The sequence below is a fragment of the Triticum urartu genome, chromosome 7 (genome assembly GCF_003073215.2).
Source record: "Triticum urartu cultivar G1812 chromosome 7, Tu2.1, whole genome shotgun sequence".
Classification (NCBI taxonomy): Eukaryota; Viridiplantae; Streptophyta; class Magnoliopsida; order Poales; family Poaceae; genus Triticum; species Triticum urartu.
The window spans coordinates 89,212,102-89,227,563 of NC_053028.1; the positions used below are offsets into that span (position 1 = coordinate 89,212,102).

General features: G+C 42.9%; 1 protein-coding gene and 1 long non-coding RNA gene across 3 annotated transcripts; both read right to left on the reverse strand.

Annotated features, from left to right (window-relative positions):
* Window positions 1-758: 758 nt before the first annotated feature.
* Window positions 759-6,059, reverse strand: LOC125521387 (disease resistance protein RGA4-like). Of its 2 annotated transcripts, none has more exons than XM_048686444.1 (3): window positions 5,130-6,059; window positions 2,230-4,319; window positions 759-1,292 (listed from the first exon to the last, which is right to left on the reverse strand). In XM_048686444.1, exons 1-2 carry the CDS (start codon window positions 5,954-5,956, stop codon window positions 2,261-2,263), a joined length of 2,886 nt encoding a protein of 961 aa, XP_048542401.1. In that variant the 5' UTR covers window positions 5,957-6,059; the 3' UTR covers window positions 759-1,292; window positions 2,230-2,260. The 2 variants fall into 2 exon arrangements, with proteins under 2 accessions (XP_048542401.1, XP_048542402.1); XM_048686445.1 differs by lacking the exon at window positions 759-1,292 and adding an exon at window positions 1,427-1,746.
* An 8,347-nt stretch (window positions 6,060-14,406) lies between these two features.
* On the reverse strand, window positions 14,407-15,216 carry LOC125521144. Its single transcript, XR_007289070.1, has 2 exons — window positions 14,882-15,216; window positions 14,407-14,810 (listed from the first exon to the last, which is right to left on the reverse strand). It is a non-coding gene; the product is annotated as an uncharacterized LOC125521144 (long non-coding RNA).
* Window positions 15,217-15,462: the final 246 nt, after the last annotated feature.

Sequence of the window (15,462 nt, forward strand, 5' to 3'; positions counted from 1 at the left end):
GCTTGAAATGTACATCATCACAAAATTGGCACATTTAGTTAAGCCGAGGCACCAATATTTCAAGAGCCGACTCATTTCCCTTTGAAAGAGGAGAGATCTGCTTGCTAATTTCAGAGCCCTGCGGACTACGTAAATATTTCCTGAGAGAAACAAGCAGGGGCTCTGGCCTCTTATGTTGGTACTCCCTTCGTCCTGAATTACTTGTCACATAAATGAATAGAAATTGATGTATGTAAAACTAAAAATATGTCTAGATACATCCATTTTTGCGACAAGTAATTCAGAATGAAGGGAGTACTTGAAAGCTTCAAGTTTGTGTAGAGTAGCAAACAACAATGCTTGAACAAAGCGCAATGCTCCCTCTCTTGTGCCAGGCGCCTCCGCTGGCTTCAAAAAGACCTGGTGCCTAGTTCTGGCTGGCGTCCGGATTTGTCTTGCACTTTGGCACATTTTTCTTTTCGAAAGGGAGAGAGCCACCAGGCCTCTTTTGGTTCTTTTTGGTACATATGATGGCCAGTTTTTGTGTTGCTGCTGGTATACGCAACGTCCAAGAGGAAAACAGCATGGCTTGTTCTATTCTCAGCTGATTGCTTCCATGTCTCTGGTATGACCTTCAAATGGACCGAAAAAATGCTGATTTTGTTTCTGTTTCTCTCTAGTCATATGCTCAACCTTCAATTTTATGTTGTAAAATGTGGTTGGCCCGCCTCCTTTTTGTTGGCTTTCAGGTTTGTTTGCTGCAATTATTTTCCATCTGCTAAGCAAACACGTTATGTTTTTTTTTTTTGCAAGTGAGTTTGGGTGCCCAATACAGATAGTCTGTGTACAAAACACATGCATTTCAATAAATCCATTTCCCACTAAATACACTAAGAGCTTCTCCATTTGGATGAATATTTTCTATTCCGTTCTGTTGATTGAGTAGTGAGTGTACAAACCATAGCCAAGCCTTTATGGATAGAAATGGACGATATCCGCTGTTTCAGGCAACATATCTCCACGACGCCTTCCTGCCAAGCATTCCCAAATGATTTGGTGAAGCGTAGCTATCGGCTATCGAAATCGCAACACGAGACAAACTGAATCAGTCTCATCTTCACGGCCCACAGAAATCAGGCCATTCCCTAAGCAGATGTGTGGAGCAAACTGAAAACACAGCGGTCCCTCAAATAGGATAACACTATAAGCACATGTTATTGGTTAAGAAGATACAACCGTCCTCATTTCCCATATTATCCATTAGCACTGTGTCTGTGTGGTTCCTAGTACAACATGAGAACAAGTAAAAACCCCTGCAAAAAAATAAAAATAAGAAAATTCAGTAAGTAAAACTCACAACATACTGAGGCCCAGTTTTCTGGGAGAATCCGCAGATTCTGGCAAAAGAACTGGGCCTGACCACGGACGAGACCACGGAGCATCCAACTTTCAGAAATGGCATGCTTTTGCACGCTGCTGGGAGCGGCAAATTAGAGTTCACGCAAAATTACATCATAGGCAGGCGTACACGACTGGTTCATATACACTGTTATTCATGTACGGGAAGATTATAAGTACAGCACGTACAACAATTGTATGGGCTGTTCCAAATGCAAAAGTTGGCCCCACAAAAATAAAAACTTGACCACAGTTACGCTCGGCTGAAACTGTGAATGGGGCCCCGTGGTGAACTTTATAACGACAGGCACCCATGTGTACGGAAACATAGCTTGTAGTGTGCAGATTACGTTCCAGCAATACCATACGCTGCACAGTCAAAATGCACCAATTTTAGATAGAAGCCACTGTTAATGTTTTATCTTTCTGATCCACAGCCACTGTTAATGATGGCCAAAACCTTTTCACATTTCGTTAAGCAATGACACTGGTGGAGGTCTTGGAAACAGCAGCAGCATGCAAAGCTACTCTCTCCTAATCGCGCAGTCAGTAGTTACGTGTTCATAGCTAATTTTGTCTGGCTGTCTTTGACTAAAAACTAGCTAAGTTTTACATGTACCGCTCGGATACATACATATGTAGAGACAGATTGTTGCCATTCATTTTGGGTGAATAAACAAACAATTATAACAAGACGAAGATCTGTAACAGCTATCTGACATCTTTCTACAGCATGAATCCCCCTGATTTATCAAAGATGAAGTACTAGACCGTATGAAAGGTTGTTTGTGGAAAGGACAAACGACTGATACATGAAGTACAATTACAGAGAAGTAAATCGAAAAAACTGACCCGGATGGTGCATCAAGGATCAAGATGCTTGTTAAGGCACTACAATGACGCTCGGCAACTCATTTAAAGCAGGAGAAATCTCCGAAATCCCCATATTACTGAATGCCGGGTTCAGTTGATCATCTGAACTTTCTGCTTCTGCTTCATCACCAGGTTTGAGCAACACAATTTTTGGTCCATTCGGGTGCTCCTCAGCGGCCTTCTCCCATTGTTTCTGGGTTTCTTGGCTGACTTTAGGATGAAGGATGACCTCCTCAAGATGTTCGAAACACTCAATATTGATGCCAGAAAAGCCATTTATATCTTTACAAAGAAGCTGAAGTGTGACCAGAAAACGCATAGCTCCTTGTTTGATTGTGGGGAGTGTTGGATTTTGCAGCTCAAAACAAAGGCATAGAAGCCTGGGCAGTGCCTGAACTTCTATGACGAAGTCCTCAATATCACGGGCAATCAGTTTCAAATACTGCAGGTAGCTCAAATTACTCAAACCTTCAAGAACACCGGTTGTAAGTTTAGTAGTAGAAAGACACAGCTCCCTAAGACCCCGAAGTGACACAAAAAACTGCGGCAAAGCAGTTAAGCTACCATGTAGTTTCAGAGAGCTGAGGTAGCAGGGTCCTGTTACCGAATCTAGGAAATTCTCAAAGCATTCATCAAAATGAAGGGATAAAGAACGCGTAGTATCATTATTTTCATCCTTTTTGTCCTGAATGAACTGTTGAATGGCCCTCCTAAGATCAGTCCAGTCAGTGCTACTTGCAGATGGCTTACACCAAATCTTCACCTTTCTCAATCTATTCATATGACCCATAAGATGAAGAAACCTATCACTCCCATCAGTGACAAATCCTGCTAGAGTTTCGATGTTACTTTTTCCTTCTGAGAGGAACTTCTGTACTTCATTTCCTGTCTTCTTTTTGAGGAAAACACTCTTTTTGTAGACTTTGCCTGAAAGCCTAAACTCTCCCAATATGTGCATTAAACAGGGCAACAAGAAAACTTCCACCGGCAGTATATTTACCTTTGTTCTCCTCACATCAAGGGCCTCTAAATGCTCCAGTTTTACAATATCCTCTGGAAGTTCAGTAACACTGCCCCCAAGGCTCAGATACTTCAGCAGCAGCAGGTTGCATATGCCTTTGATATGATCATCCTTCAAGTCGTCGCATTTTTCAAGATCCAGGACTCGCAGCAGCTCATACTTGCTGAAATCCAGTACAGTTTTACATGCCTTCCCGAAGATTGTCAGAGATCGGACAAGTGATAAATCAATATTCTTGAAACTCTCACCATCTTTAGCATTTTTATGATGGAGAGAAAGCCGGCGGACATATTTTTCCTCTTTCTTGTCATCACAAAACAAAGTGACAAAGTTCTGAGAGATGGACAACTGCAAAATGAATTCACGCATCATGCCGTAGGTTTGGCAAGTCTTCACATTATTGTTATTGCTTACATCAATGGGTTCAATGAAGTTCTGGTCCACGAGTTTGTTGAAATTTTTAGCTGCTAGAGCCAAGGCATCACATGAATCTTGTGTTTCTACAATTCCCTCAGCTGACCATCGCCTCAACAAACTTTTCCTCCTGACAGGATTATCACTCGGGAATATACCAAAATATAGCAAGCATGCTTTGAGTGCATGGCCAGGCAGATTGGCATAGTTGCGCATCAGCACACGTCGCATTTTTTCAAATGTCTCTTCGGTCTCGAGATGATAACCGATATTGTTGCATACATCTTCACAAGCAGGCCCTCTCGGCCAACCATTTGATTGCAAGAATTGGCCTATTGTGACAAGAGCAAGGGGTTGGCCGTCACATTTCTTCAGAATTGCTGTCGGATCAGGCTGTTTGTATTGTGAATATTTCTCTGGGCAAGCTTTCTTGGAGAATAATTCCTTTGAGCATTTCTCATCAAGTCTACTCATTTTGTGCACATAGCCGTTATCAGAGCTGCATGCATTAGCAACTGACTGAATAGTTGTTGTCACCACAACTCTGCTGCTACCATCATTCTCATCTGGGAACGCTGATTTGATGATCTTCCACTGATCTTGTGTTTGAATGTCATCAATAACAATGAAATATCTGAAACACAAAACAAGAAGAGAAAAAAAAATATTAATGTGTTTATGACGCCAACTGTATATAATCTGAGTTGACTATGCATTGCATCTGTGTTCACAGGACAGAAAATTCCCACATCATTTATGTACTATTGCAAGGAGAATCCTCTTTTTTTTCAACCAATATGGCGATTTTGCACCTAAAAAAACAGTTGAGACTTTGGGTAATTCACTGGATGCATCTATATAAATATATAAAAATTGGTACGTCTTTCGTTTTTGGAAGATTAGAACCCCTATATTAGTTCATACTGAAAAATAAACCTCAGAAACTCCCTCATATTTTTAATTTTTTCGCTTTGAGGTTGTTCACCACATACGCCATGTGGTCAGAAACTCCCTCATTAATCACAATAACAGATGAAAATGTGGTAGACTTATTTTTGGGGAGCTTGTTTACAATAGCACGGAGTAATTAAATAATGAAATTCAGATATCATCGTTGCACAGAAAATAAACTGCGCTGTTTAGCAAGGGTGGCTAAAATTTATATTTTATCACAGTTGTAAATCAAATACAATTACACTGTGTTGTTGGATTAGAATGTATATAATGTATAACATATAAAAACATCCTTATGTTCTTGCGATAAAATTACGAAGGGCGAGTCCGCAACTCATTAGTACTTCGACCGCAATTCGGTAGATTAGCTCTCTCTTAGTAGACATAGGAACTTGAGCAAGGCAATAACAAACTGATACATTTGTGCTCATGACGTTCTGGATCTAAAAGGCAAAGGCAAAGGCAAAATAAATCAGCTAAGTTTTTTTACCTCTTCTTCACCAACTGTTCTCTGACTTGTACGCAGAGCTGCCCGACATTGGAGGCATTCAGCACATTTCCCGGGCAAGAGTGGCCGTCGGAGCTAAATCCTCTGAGAAGGTCCGCTAGCACCTCCCCCGGGGTCTTGAGGCCGGCGCAAACCCACGCGTGCTTGTCGAATCTCTCGCTGCCGGCTTGGATCCTGTACACATCCGCGGCAAGAGCAGTCTTCCCCGAACCCCAAGAACCTACGATGGAGATCACCTTCAGCTGCACCGGCTGCCCCTCGGCCGCCGCCGCCAACTGCTCCAGGAGCTTCGCCCGGGGCTCGTCGACTCCGACCAGATCCGCATCGGTGAGGCGCGGATCGAAAGAAGCAGAGGAGGGTGACCCGTCCGCCTGGGCAGCAGAGGCGGCCTGGCCGGGGACAGGGTACCTCTGCCGCCGCTCGTGCGCTTCCACCACCAGCTGCTTCATCCTCTGCAGCTTCTGGGCGAACTGCAGCCCGGTGAGGAGCGCCTTGGGGGACTGTAGGCGCCGGCGGAGCGAGGAGGACTGCTGCTTCCAGCTCGCGCGATACACGAGGCTGTCGATGCAGTCCTCTATCCCGTGCGCCAGTTCGCGCAGATCTTCGATCGACAGGAGCAGCACGGCTCCACGATCGTCCCTCGCCGCGCTGAGCTCATCGTCGATGGAACGGAGAATCATGCCGAGCTCCTTCTCGAGGAACTGGATGTCCCTCTTGATGTCCTTGTGCAGATTCCAGCTCTTCTCAACCAACGAGAAGAGCTTCGGCAGCATAGCTTTCATGGTGCCGCTCAGAAGAGCGGCCTCCATCTCCGCGTCCTGCTCCTGCCCACGCGCTCGGCCAGCTTCCCAAGTCTTCCCTTTGTATCGGCCGTGGTTGACCTGAAAAGAGGATACCGGCGCCGGCGAAAGGACAGCATCTGTAGCCTTTCTATGTGCTAGTATATCCTTTTTCATTTCAAAATGCATTACTACTACGTTGACAAAATAGTTAGAGAAAAATTTGGAAAATCAGCACATCTTTAAATATATCGTTGAGGTGTACTCCCTCTGTTAACTTTTATAAAAGTTTTGGCAATTCAAACAATGCCCAAAACAGTTCAATGTCAGCTGTCCAAAACATCTTATAAAAAACAGGAAGTATTTTCATATTTTCATCTCAATGTGTACCCGGTGCTTTAGTGTCGCCCGCAAAGTGGAATGTATGCCTATTCATGTTCCATGTATAACAATATATGAAACTAGTGGTGTCACTCTGGCAAGGAGATGAGTTTTGTGATTAGGAACCTGATAGATGTTTCATGTATAACAAAAATTTTGCGAAGTGGGGGAAATGAAAACGAGAGGCAAATGGCAAATAATGTAAATAACAAGGAGATGAGTTTTGTGATTAGGAACTTGATAGATGTTGATGATGTCTCTCTGACAATGTCGGTATTTCCTCAAAGAGGAAGGGATGATGCAACACAGCTACGGTAGGTATTTTCCTCAGTTATGAAACATGGGTATCAATCCAGTAGGAGAACCAAGCAACACTATGTAAATGGTACCTGCACACAAAGAACAAATACTTGCAACCCGACGCGTAAGAGGAGTTGTCAATCCCTTCATGGTAAAAAGATAGATAAACTTATGGTAGATTGGATAAATAGCTCTTGATAAAACGTGAAATAAAATAAGTATTAAAAAAGTGCATCAAGGTATTTTTGGGTTTTTGAAATAATAGATCTGAAAATAAGAGCGAATAAAAATAGATCTCAAAGCAAATATGATAAAGAATAGACCCGGGGTCGTAGATTTCACTAGTGGCTTCTCTCAAAAAAATAGCACACGGTGGGTAAACAAACTATTGTTGGGCAATTGATAGAATATCGAATAACTATGACGATATCCAAGGCAATGATCAATATATAGTCATCACGTCCAAGATTAGTAGACTGACTCCTGCCTGCATCTACTACTATTACTCCACACATCGACCGCTATCCAGCATGTATCTAATGTATTAAGTTCATGGAAAAAACGGAGTAATGCAATAAGAACGATGACATGATATAGACGAGATCTATTCATGTAGAAATAGCCCCCATCTTGTTATCCTAATAGCAATGATACATGCGTGTCTTGCTGCTTCTTTTGTCACTGGGAAAGAACACCGCAAGATCGAACCCATCACAAATCACCTCTTCCCAAGGCAAGAAAAATCGATCTAGTTGGCCTAACTAAACCAAAGATTCGAAGAAGAAATACGAGGCTATAAATAATCATGCATATAAGAGATCAAAGAAGACTCAAATAATATTCATGGATATAGATCGGATCATAAACTCAAAGTTCATCAGATCCCAACAAACACATCGCAAAAAAGAGTTACATCAAATAGATCTTTAAGAGACCATGTATTGAGAATCAAAAGAAATAGAGGAAGCCATCTAGATACTGCCTACGGACCCGTAGGTCTATGGTGAACTACTCACGCATCATCGGAGAGGCACCAATGAGGATGATGAACCCCTCCGTGATGGTGTCTAGATTGGATCTCGTGGTTCTGGAACTTGCGGCGACTGGAATTATTTTTCGTCGACTCCTCTAGGTTTCTGGAATATTTGGAAATTTATAGGGCGAAGAGGCGGTGTGGGAGGTCACCGAGGGGGGCACAACCCCCCTGGACACGCCTGGGCCTCCTAGCGCGCCCTGGTGGGTTGTGCCCACCTCGGCCCTCCCCTCTGGTACTTCTTTGGCCTACTGGATGTCTTCTGTTCCAGAAAAATTCTCCAAAAAGTTTCTCTGCGTTTGGACTCTGTTTGGTACTGATATTCTGCGAAGTAAAAAACAAGAAAAAAAACTGCAACTGGGCACTATGTCAATAGGTTAGAACCAAAATATGATATAAAATTGCTATAAAATAATTATAAAACATCCAAGAATGATAATATAACAACATGGAACAAGCAAAAGTTATAGATACGTTGGATACGTATTACCTATTTATCACTTTCATATACTAATGGGGAATTTTCATTATAGAACTTGTCTTGTATATTCCAATGATGGGCTTCCTCAAATTGCCCTAGGTCTTCGTGAGCAAGCAAGTTGGATGCACACCCACTTAGTTTTCTTTTGAGCTTTCATACACTTATAGCTCTAGTGCATCCATTGCATGGCAATCCCTACTCACTTGCATCGATATCAATTGATGGGCATCTCCATAGCCCATTAATTTTCCTATTTGATGTGAGACTTTATCCTTTTTGTCTTCTCCTCAAAACCTCCACCATACTCTATTCCACCTATAGTGTTATGTCCATGGCTCACGCTCATGTATTTCGTGAAAGTTGAAAAAGCTTGAGAACATTAAAAGTATGAAACAATTGATTGGCTTGTCATTAGGGTTGTGCATGATGAAATACTTTGTGTGATGAAGATAGAGCATAGCCAGACTATATGATTTTTTAAGGATAACTTTGTTTAGCCATGACTTTTTGAGAAGACATGATTGCCTTATTAGTATGCTTGAAGTATTATTGTTTTTACGTCAATATTAAACTTTTGTTTTGAATCTTATGGATCCGAACATTCATGCCACAATAAATAAAATTGCATTAATAAATATGTTAGGTAGCATTCCACATCAAAATTTTTGTTTTTATCATTTACCTACTCGAGGACGAAAAGGAATTAAGCTTGGGGATGCTTGATACGTCTCCAACGTATCTATAATTTTTGATTGTTTCATGTTATTATATTATCTATCTTGGATGTTTTATGTGTTGTTTTATATCATTTTTGGGACTAATCTCTTAACCTAGTGCCTAGTGCTAGTTTTTGTTTTTTCCTTATTTTTGACTTTTACAGAGAAGGAATACCAAATGGAGTCCAAAAAGAATAAAACTTTATGGTGATTTTTCTTGGACCAGAAGAAACCCACGAGACTTGGAGGGGAGGCCAGAAGACCTATGAGGCAGCCACAAGCCGTAGGGGCGCGCTGAAGGGGGGCGCCCCAGGGCTTGTGGGCCCCTCAGAGACCTTCCAACCCTAATCTTCGCACTATAAATTCTCAAATATTCCCCCTATACCAGAGGGCACACCAAAAATACATTTCTGCCGCCGCAAGTTTCTATTCCCTTGAGATCCTATCTTGGGCACTTTTTTGGCACTCCGTCGGAGGGGGATTCAATCACGGAGGGCTTCTACACCAACCTTGCTGCCCTTCCAATGATGTGTGAGTAGTTTACCACGGACCTACAGGTCCATAGCTAGTAGCTAGATGGCTTCTTCTCTCTCTTTGATCTTCAATACAATGTTCTCCTCGATGTTCTTGGAGATCTATTTGATGTAATATTCTTTTGCGGTGCGTTTGTTGAGATCCGATGAATTGTGGATTTATGATCAAATTATCTATGAATATTATTTGAGTCTTCTCTGAACTCTTTTATGCATGATTGAGATAGCTTTGTATTTCTCTCCGATCTATCGATTTGGTTTGGCCTACTAGATTGATTTTTCTTACAATGGGAGAGGTGCTTTGTGATGGGTTCAATCTTGCGGTGTCCTCATCCAGTGACAGCAGGGGTAGAGAGGTACGTATTGTATTGTGGTCATTAAGGATAAAAAGATGGGTTTTATATCCGATTGCTTGAGTTTATCCCTCTACATCATGTCATCTTGCTTAAGGCGTTACACTGTTCTTTTGAACTTAATACTCTAGATGCAGGCAGGAGTCGGTCGATGTATGGAGTAATAGTAGTAGATGCATAATCATTTTGGTCTACTTGTCACGGACGTGATGCCTATATTCATGATCATTGCCTTAGATGTCTTCATAATTATGTGCTTTTCTATCAAGTGCCCAACAGTAATTTATTTACCCACCGTATGCTTTGTTCGAGAGAGAAGCCTCTAGTGAAACCTATGGCCCCCGGGTCTATTTTAATTTCCATCATATATTTTCATACCGATAAAACCAAAAAACCAAAAAATACCTTGCTGCAATTTATTTATATTTACATTAGTTTGCCTTTATTTATGTTTTACATCTATCTCTATTAGATCTCACTCTTGCAAGTGACCGTGAAGGGATTGACAACCCCTTTTTTGTGTTGTGTGCAAGTGTTTGTTAGTTTGTGCAAGTGCATATATTGGAGACTTGCTTATGCCTCCTATTGGATTGATACCTTGGTTCTTAACTAAGGGAAATACTTATCTCTACTTTGCTGCATCACCCTTTCCTCTTCAAGGGAAAAATCAACGCAAGCTCAGGAAGTAGCGGGCCTCAGGTAGCATCGGCTCCTTGCCTCTCCGACGAGGGAGTGTAGGTGGATTTTCGGCCTCTGCAGCCATCTTGTCCCGTCCTCGAGGGGGGCGGTCGGACTGGTGTGCCTTAATATGTCTTGGGGGTGCGGGCTCGAGGGGCCCGTCGTCGAATTGCGGCAGCAAATGTCGATGTGGGTAGCTCTTTTTATCATGTCGCTCATTGTCATACCCTTCTTTGGCTGCTAGGAATATCGTCCATTTGTCGTTGAGGGTATCTTGTTCAACTTTTAGCTGCTTCTGTTTCTTCTTCAGGCTTCGGCAGTGGCTATAAGTTGCCGCTTGAACCGTTCTTGATCCATTTGGTCCTCAGGGAAAATGAAATCCTCGGCTCCGAGGCTAACCTCCTCTAGGGAGAGAGGAAGGTAGTTGTTTTCCTTGGAGTCATTGAGGTCCTCGGGGTTATACTGATCCTCATGCCCCTCCGAGTCATCGAGTTGTTGTTCGGGGGCAACGGGGTCGCCGAGGTCTTCCATATTGTCTGGGGTATCGTTTTCTCCGGTGCTCATGTTGCTTTCCCTGCCCTTACGCCCCTTGGATCGTCTGCTCTAACATCGGCGTTTGATAACCCACAAGTATAGGGGATCGCAACAGTTTTTGAGGGTAGAGTATTCAACCTAAATTTATTGATTCGACACAAGGGGAGCCAAAGAATATTCTCAATTATTAGCAGCTGAGTTGTCAATTTAACCACACCTGGAAACTTAGTATCTGCAGTAAAGTGTTTAGTAGCACAGTAATATGATAGTGGTGGTAACGGTAACAAAAGAGTAGTGCAAGCAATAGTAAATATTTTTGGCATTTTGTAGTGATTGTAACAGTAGTAACGGGAAAGTAAATAAGCGAGAATCAATATATGGAAAACTCGTAGGCACCGGATCAGTGATGGATAATTATGCCGGATGCGGTTCATCATGTAACAATCATAACATAGGGTGACACAGAACTAGCTTCAATTCATCAATGTAATGTAGGCATGTATTCCGAATATAGTCATACGTGCTTATGGAAAAGAACTTGCATGACATTTTTTGTCCCGCCCTCCCGTGACAGCGGGGTCCTATCGGAAACTAAGGGATATTAAGGCCTCCTTTTAGTAGAGAACCGGAACAAAGCATTAGCACATAGTGAATACATGAACTCCTCAAACTATGGTCATCACCGAGAAATATCCCGATTATTGTCACTTCGGGGTTGTCGGATCATAACACATAATAGGTGACTATAGACTTGCAAGATAGGATCAACACACATATATTCATGGAAACATAATAGGTTCAGATCTGAAATCATGGCACTCGGGCCCTAGTGACAAGCATTAAGCATAGCAAAGTCATAGCAACATCAATCTCAGAACATAGTGGATACTAGGGATCAAACTCTAACAAAACTAACTCGATTACATGATAAATCTCATCCAACCCATCACCGTCCAGCAAGCCTACGATGGAATTACTCACGCACGGCGGTGAGCATCATGAAATTGGTGATGGAGGATGGTTGATGATAGTGATGAATCCCCCTCTCCGGAGCCTCGAACGGACTCCAGACCAGCCCTCCCGAGAGGTTTTACGGCTTGGCCGCGGCTCTGTATTATGAAACGCGATGATTTCTTCTCCTCTATTTTTTCTCCCTGAAAGCCAATATATAAAGTTGGAGTTGGCGTCGGAGGAGGTCCAGGGGGCCCACGAGGTAGGGGGGCGCGCCCTAGGGGGGGGGCGCCCCCCACCCTCGTGGACAGGGTGTGGCCCCCCTGGACTTCATCTTTGGTGAGGATTATTTATTATTTATTGTAAGGTATTCCGTGGAGTTTCAGGTCATTCCGAAAATTTTTGTTTTCTGCACATAAAACAACATCATGGCAATTCTTCTGAAAACAGCGTCAGTCCGGGTTTGTACAAGTTAGAGTCCAAAACAAGGGCAAAAATGTTTGGAAAAGTAGATACGACGGAGACGTATCAACTCCCCCAAGATTAAACCCTTGCTTGTCCTCAAGCAATTCAGTTGACAAACTGAAAGAGAAAGAAAATTTTTTACAAACTCTGTTTGCTCTTGTTATTGTAAATATGTAAAGCCAGCATTCATGTTTTCAGCAAAGATTATAACTAACCAAATTTGCAATAATTCTCAGGTCTCATAATTACTCATATCAATAGCATAATCAACTAGCGAGCAATAATAATAAATCTCGAATGACAACACTTTCTCAAAACAATCATAATATGATATAACAAGATGGTATCTCGCTAGCCTTTTCTAAGACCGCAAAACATAAATACAGAGCACCTTTAAATATTAAGGACTGGCTAGACATTGTAATTCATGATAAAAGAGATCCAATCATAGTCACACCCAATATAAATTAACAATGATGAATGCAAATGACAGCTGTGCTCTCCAGCTAGTGCTTTTTAATAAGAGGGTGATGACTCAACATAAAAGTAAATGGATAGGCCCTTCGCAGAGGGAAGCAGGGATTTGTAGAGGTGCCAGAGCTCGGTTTTGAAATAGAGATAAATTATATTTTGAGCAGTATACTTTCATTGTCAACATAACAACTAAGAGATGGCGATATCTTTCATGTCACACACATTATAGGCGGTTCCCAAACAGAATGGTAAAGTTTATACTCCCCCTCCACCAACAAGCATCAATCCATGGCTTACTCGAAACAACGAGTGCCTCCAACATACATCAGGTGCCAGGGGGGGTTTTGTTTGCAATTAATTTTGATTTAGTTTGCATAAAGCATGAGACTGGGCATCCCGGTGACCAGCCATTTTCTCGTGAGTGAGGAGCGGAGTCCACTACTCTTGAGAATAACCCACCTAACATGAAAGATAAGGGCAGCCTTGGTTGATACATGAGCTATTCGAGCATACAAAACAGAATGTTTATTTGAAGGTTTAGAGTTTGGCACATACAAATTTACTTGGAACGGCAGGTAGATACCGCATATAGGAAGGTATATTGGACTCATCTGGAATAACTTTGAGGTTTAAGAGATTGGATGCACAAGCAGTATTCCCGCTTAGTATAAGTGAAGGCTAGCAAAAGACTGGAAAACGACCAACTAGAGAGCGACAACAGCCATGTACATGCATTAAAATTAATAAACATTAAATGCAAGCATGAGTAGGATATAATCCACCATGAACATAAATATCATGAAGGCTATGTTGATTTGTTTCAACTACATGTGTGAACATGTGCCAAGTCAAGTCACTTAAATCATTCAAAGGAGGATAGCACCCCATCATACCACATCATAACCATTTCAATAACATGTTGGCACGCAAGGTAAATTATTATAACTCATAGCTAATCAAGCATGACATAAGCAACTATGATCTCTAATCATCAATGCAAACATGTTTATTCATAATAAACTGAATTAAGAATGATGAACTCATCTCTACCTAATATTAAAGGACTGAGACTTTCATAATTCTTCATAAGTCATCCTTTTATACCCGTTGATTTTGTGATAACTATAAAGATCGACCGCTGAGATTTAAAATTAGATTTACACACATATAAGAGAAAAAACGATGCGGGACACAGCGAGCGCACGATTTCACCTTCCCTTATGTATTTGCTTCTGATCGATCTCATCTACGCGCCATTAAAAAAGTTCATCACCTCCTTAAAAAAAGAGAAACTTCTCCCCAGATGCGCCGCCGCCCCCACCTCTCCCACTCGACGTTCGTGCTTCCAGATCGAAGCCCACGACAGCGGCGCTCCCAAATCGGCGACGTCACACTCCTCGCTCGTCCTCATCAAGGGAGCGTGGCTTCCAGCCGGCTGCGATGCACCCCCGCAGCCGACGGCGGCCATGATGAGATTGCTCCAGAGGGGCGACCCCTATGACAAGAGAGGGTCCTCTGCGGACATGGCGCTCACGCCCGTTTTCAGGTACCCGTGAATTAATGAGAGGCAAACAAATGAGATATATGGACACAGAGAATCAGTGACGAAGGAAATAGAAAGGAAGACATGCGAGCCCCATTCATCCTCTACCTCATGAGAGAGAGAGAGAGAGAGAGAGAGAGAGAGAGAGAGAGAGCCGATGTAGCCAGCTGCCAGATGAGTGTGATATGAACGATGGCTTCACAGGCGAGCTGGGCGGAGCCAGCTGCGTGGCCTACACGGCGTGTGAACGGGCCCTCCTCTGTCGTCCTCCTCCCGATGGCAAGCCAGGCAAGAGAAGCCGGATCCGGCTGCTCCGACCTTGATCCGGCGGCGGGATGGACGGATCGAGGTGAAGGAGCACGAGGCTGACAGAGATATGGCCGGAGGCGGTGTGAGCTCCAAGGCGGCTGGGGTGCTGCGGGTTCCATGGTAACGCCCTTCCCTAGAGAAACGAAGATCAGAGAGAGAAATAGAAGAAGAAGAAGAAGAAGAAGAAGAAGAAGAAGGGAAAACCCAAGAGAGAGGAGAGGGCGCCAGCCGGGCTTGGCAGCCTGCTTGAGGCGGCTCGTGGCGCAGAGGAGAGCTCCTCTCCAAGTGCGGTTGGAGGAGGCAGAGAGGCAGGGCAGGGAGGCAGGCTACTGGATTAGCAGAGGGGAAGCGAAAGGGATAGAAACGAGGGACTGTCCTTAGAGATAAGGCTGACACCAGCCTAGCGGTCGATCGGCTTGATCCACCGCTTCTACACAAACGGCGACAGGTCGATTCTTGAGCGTTCTCAATAAATAAATAAATACGTGTACGTCTACGGCAACTCGGCAAGAAGCCAAGACTTGCTACAAAATCAATCAAGCGGCTTTTTTAGACTAGCTTTGCACCTAGCGTGTATATCTACGGGGATGAGGATATAATCTATATAAAGTTCTAAAACCAACAACACTTCCAGTTCGGTACATCTTTTTCATTAAATCAAGTGTGGAGATTAAAACTTACCACTTTGATTACGAGGGCATGATGGCCAAAATAAAAACTAACGAATTTATTGCATAAATCACTTAATAAAAAAATAATCATGCACTTGGGCCTAATGAAGGTGG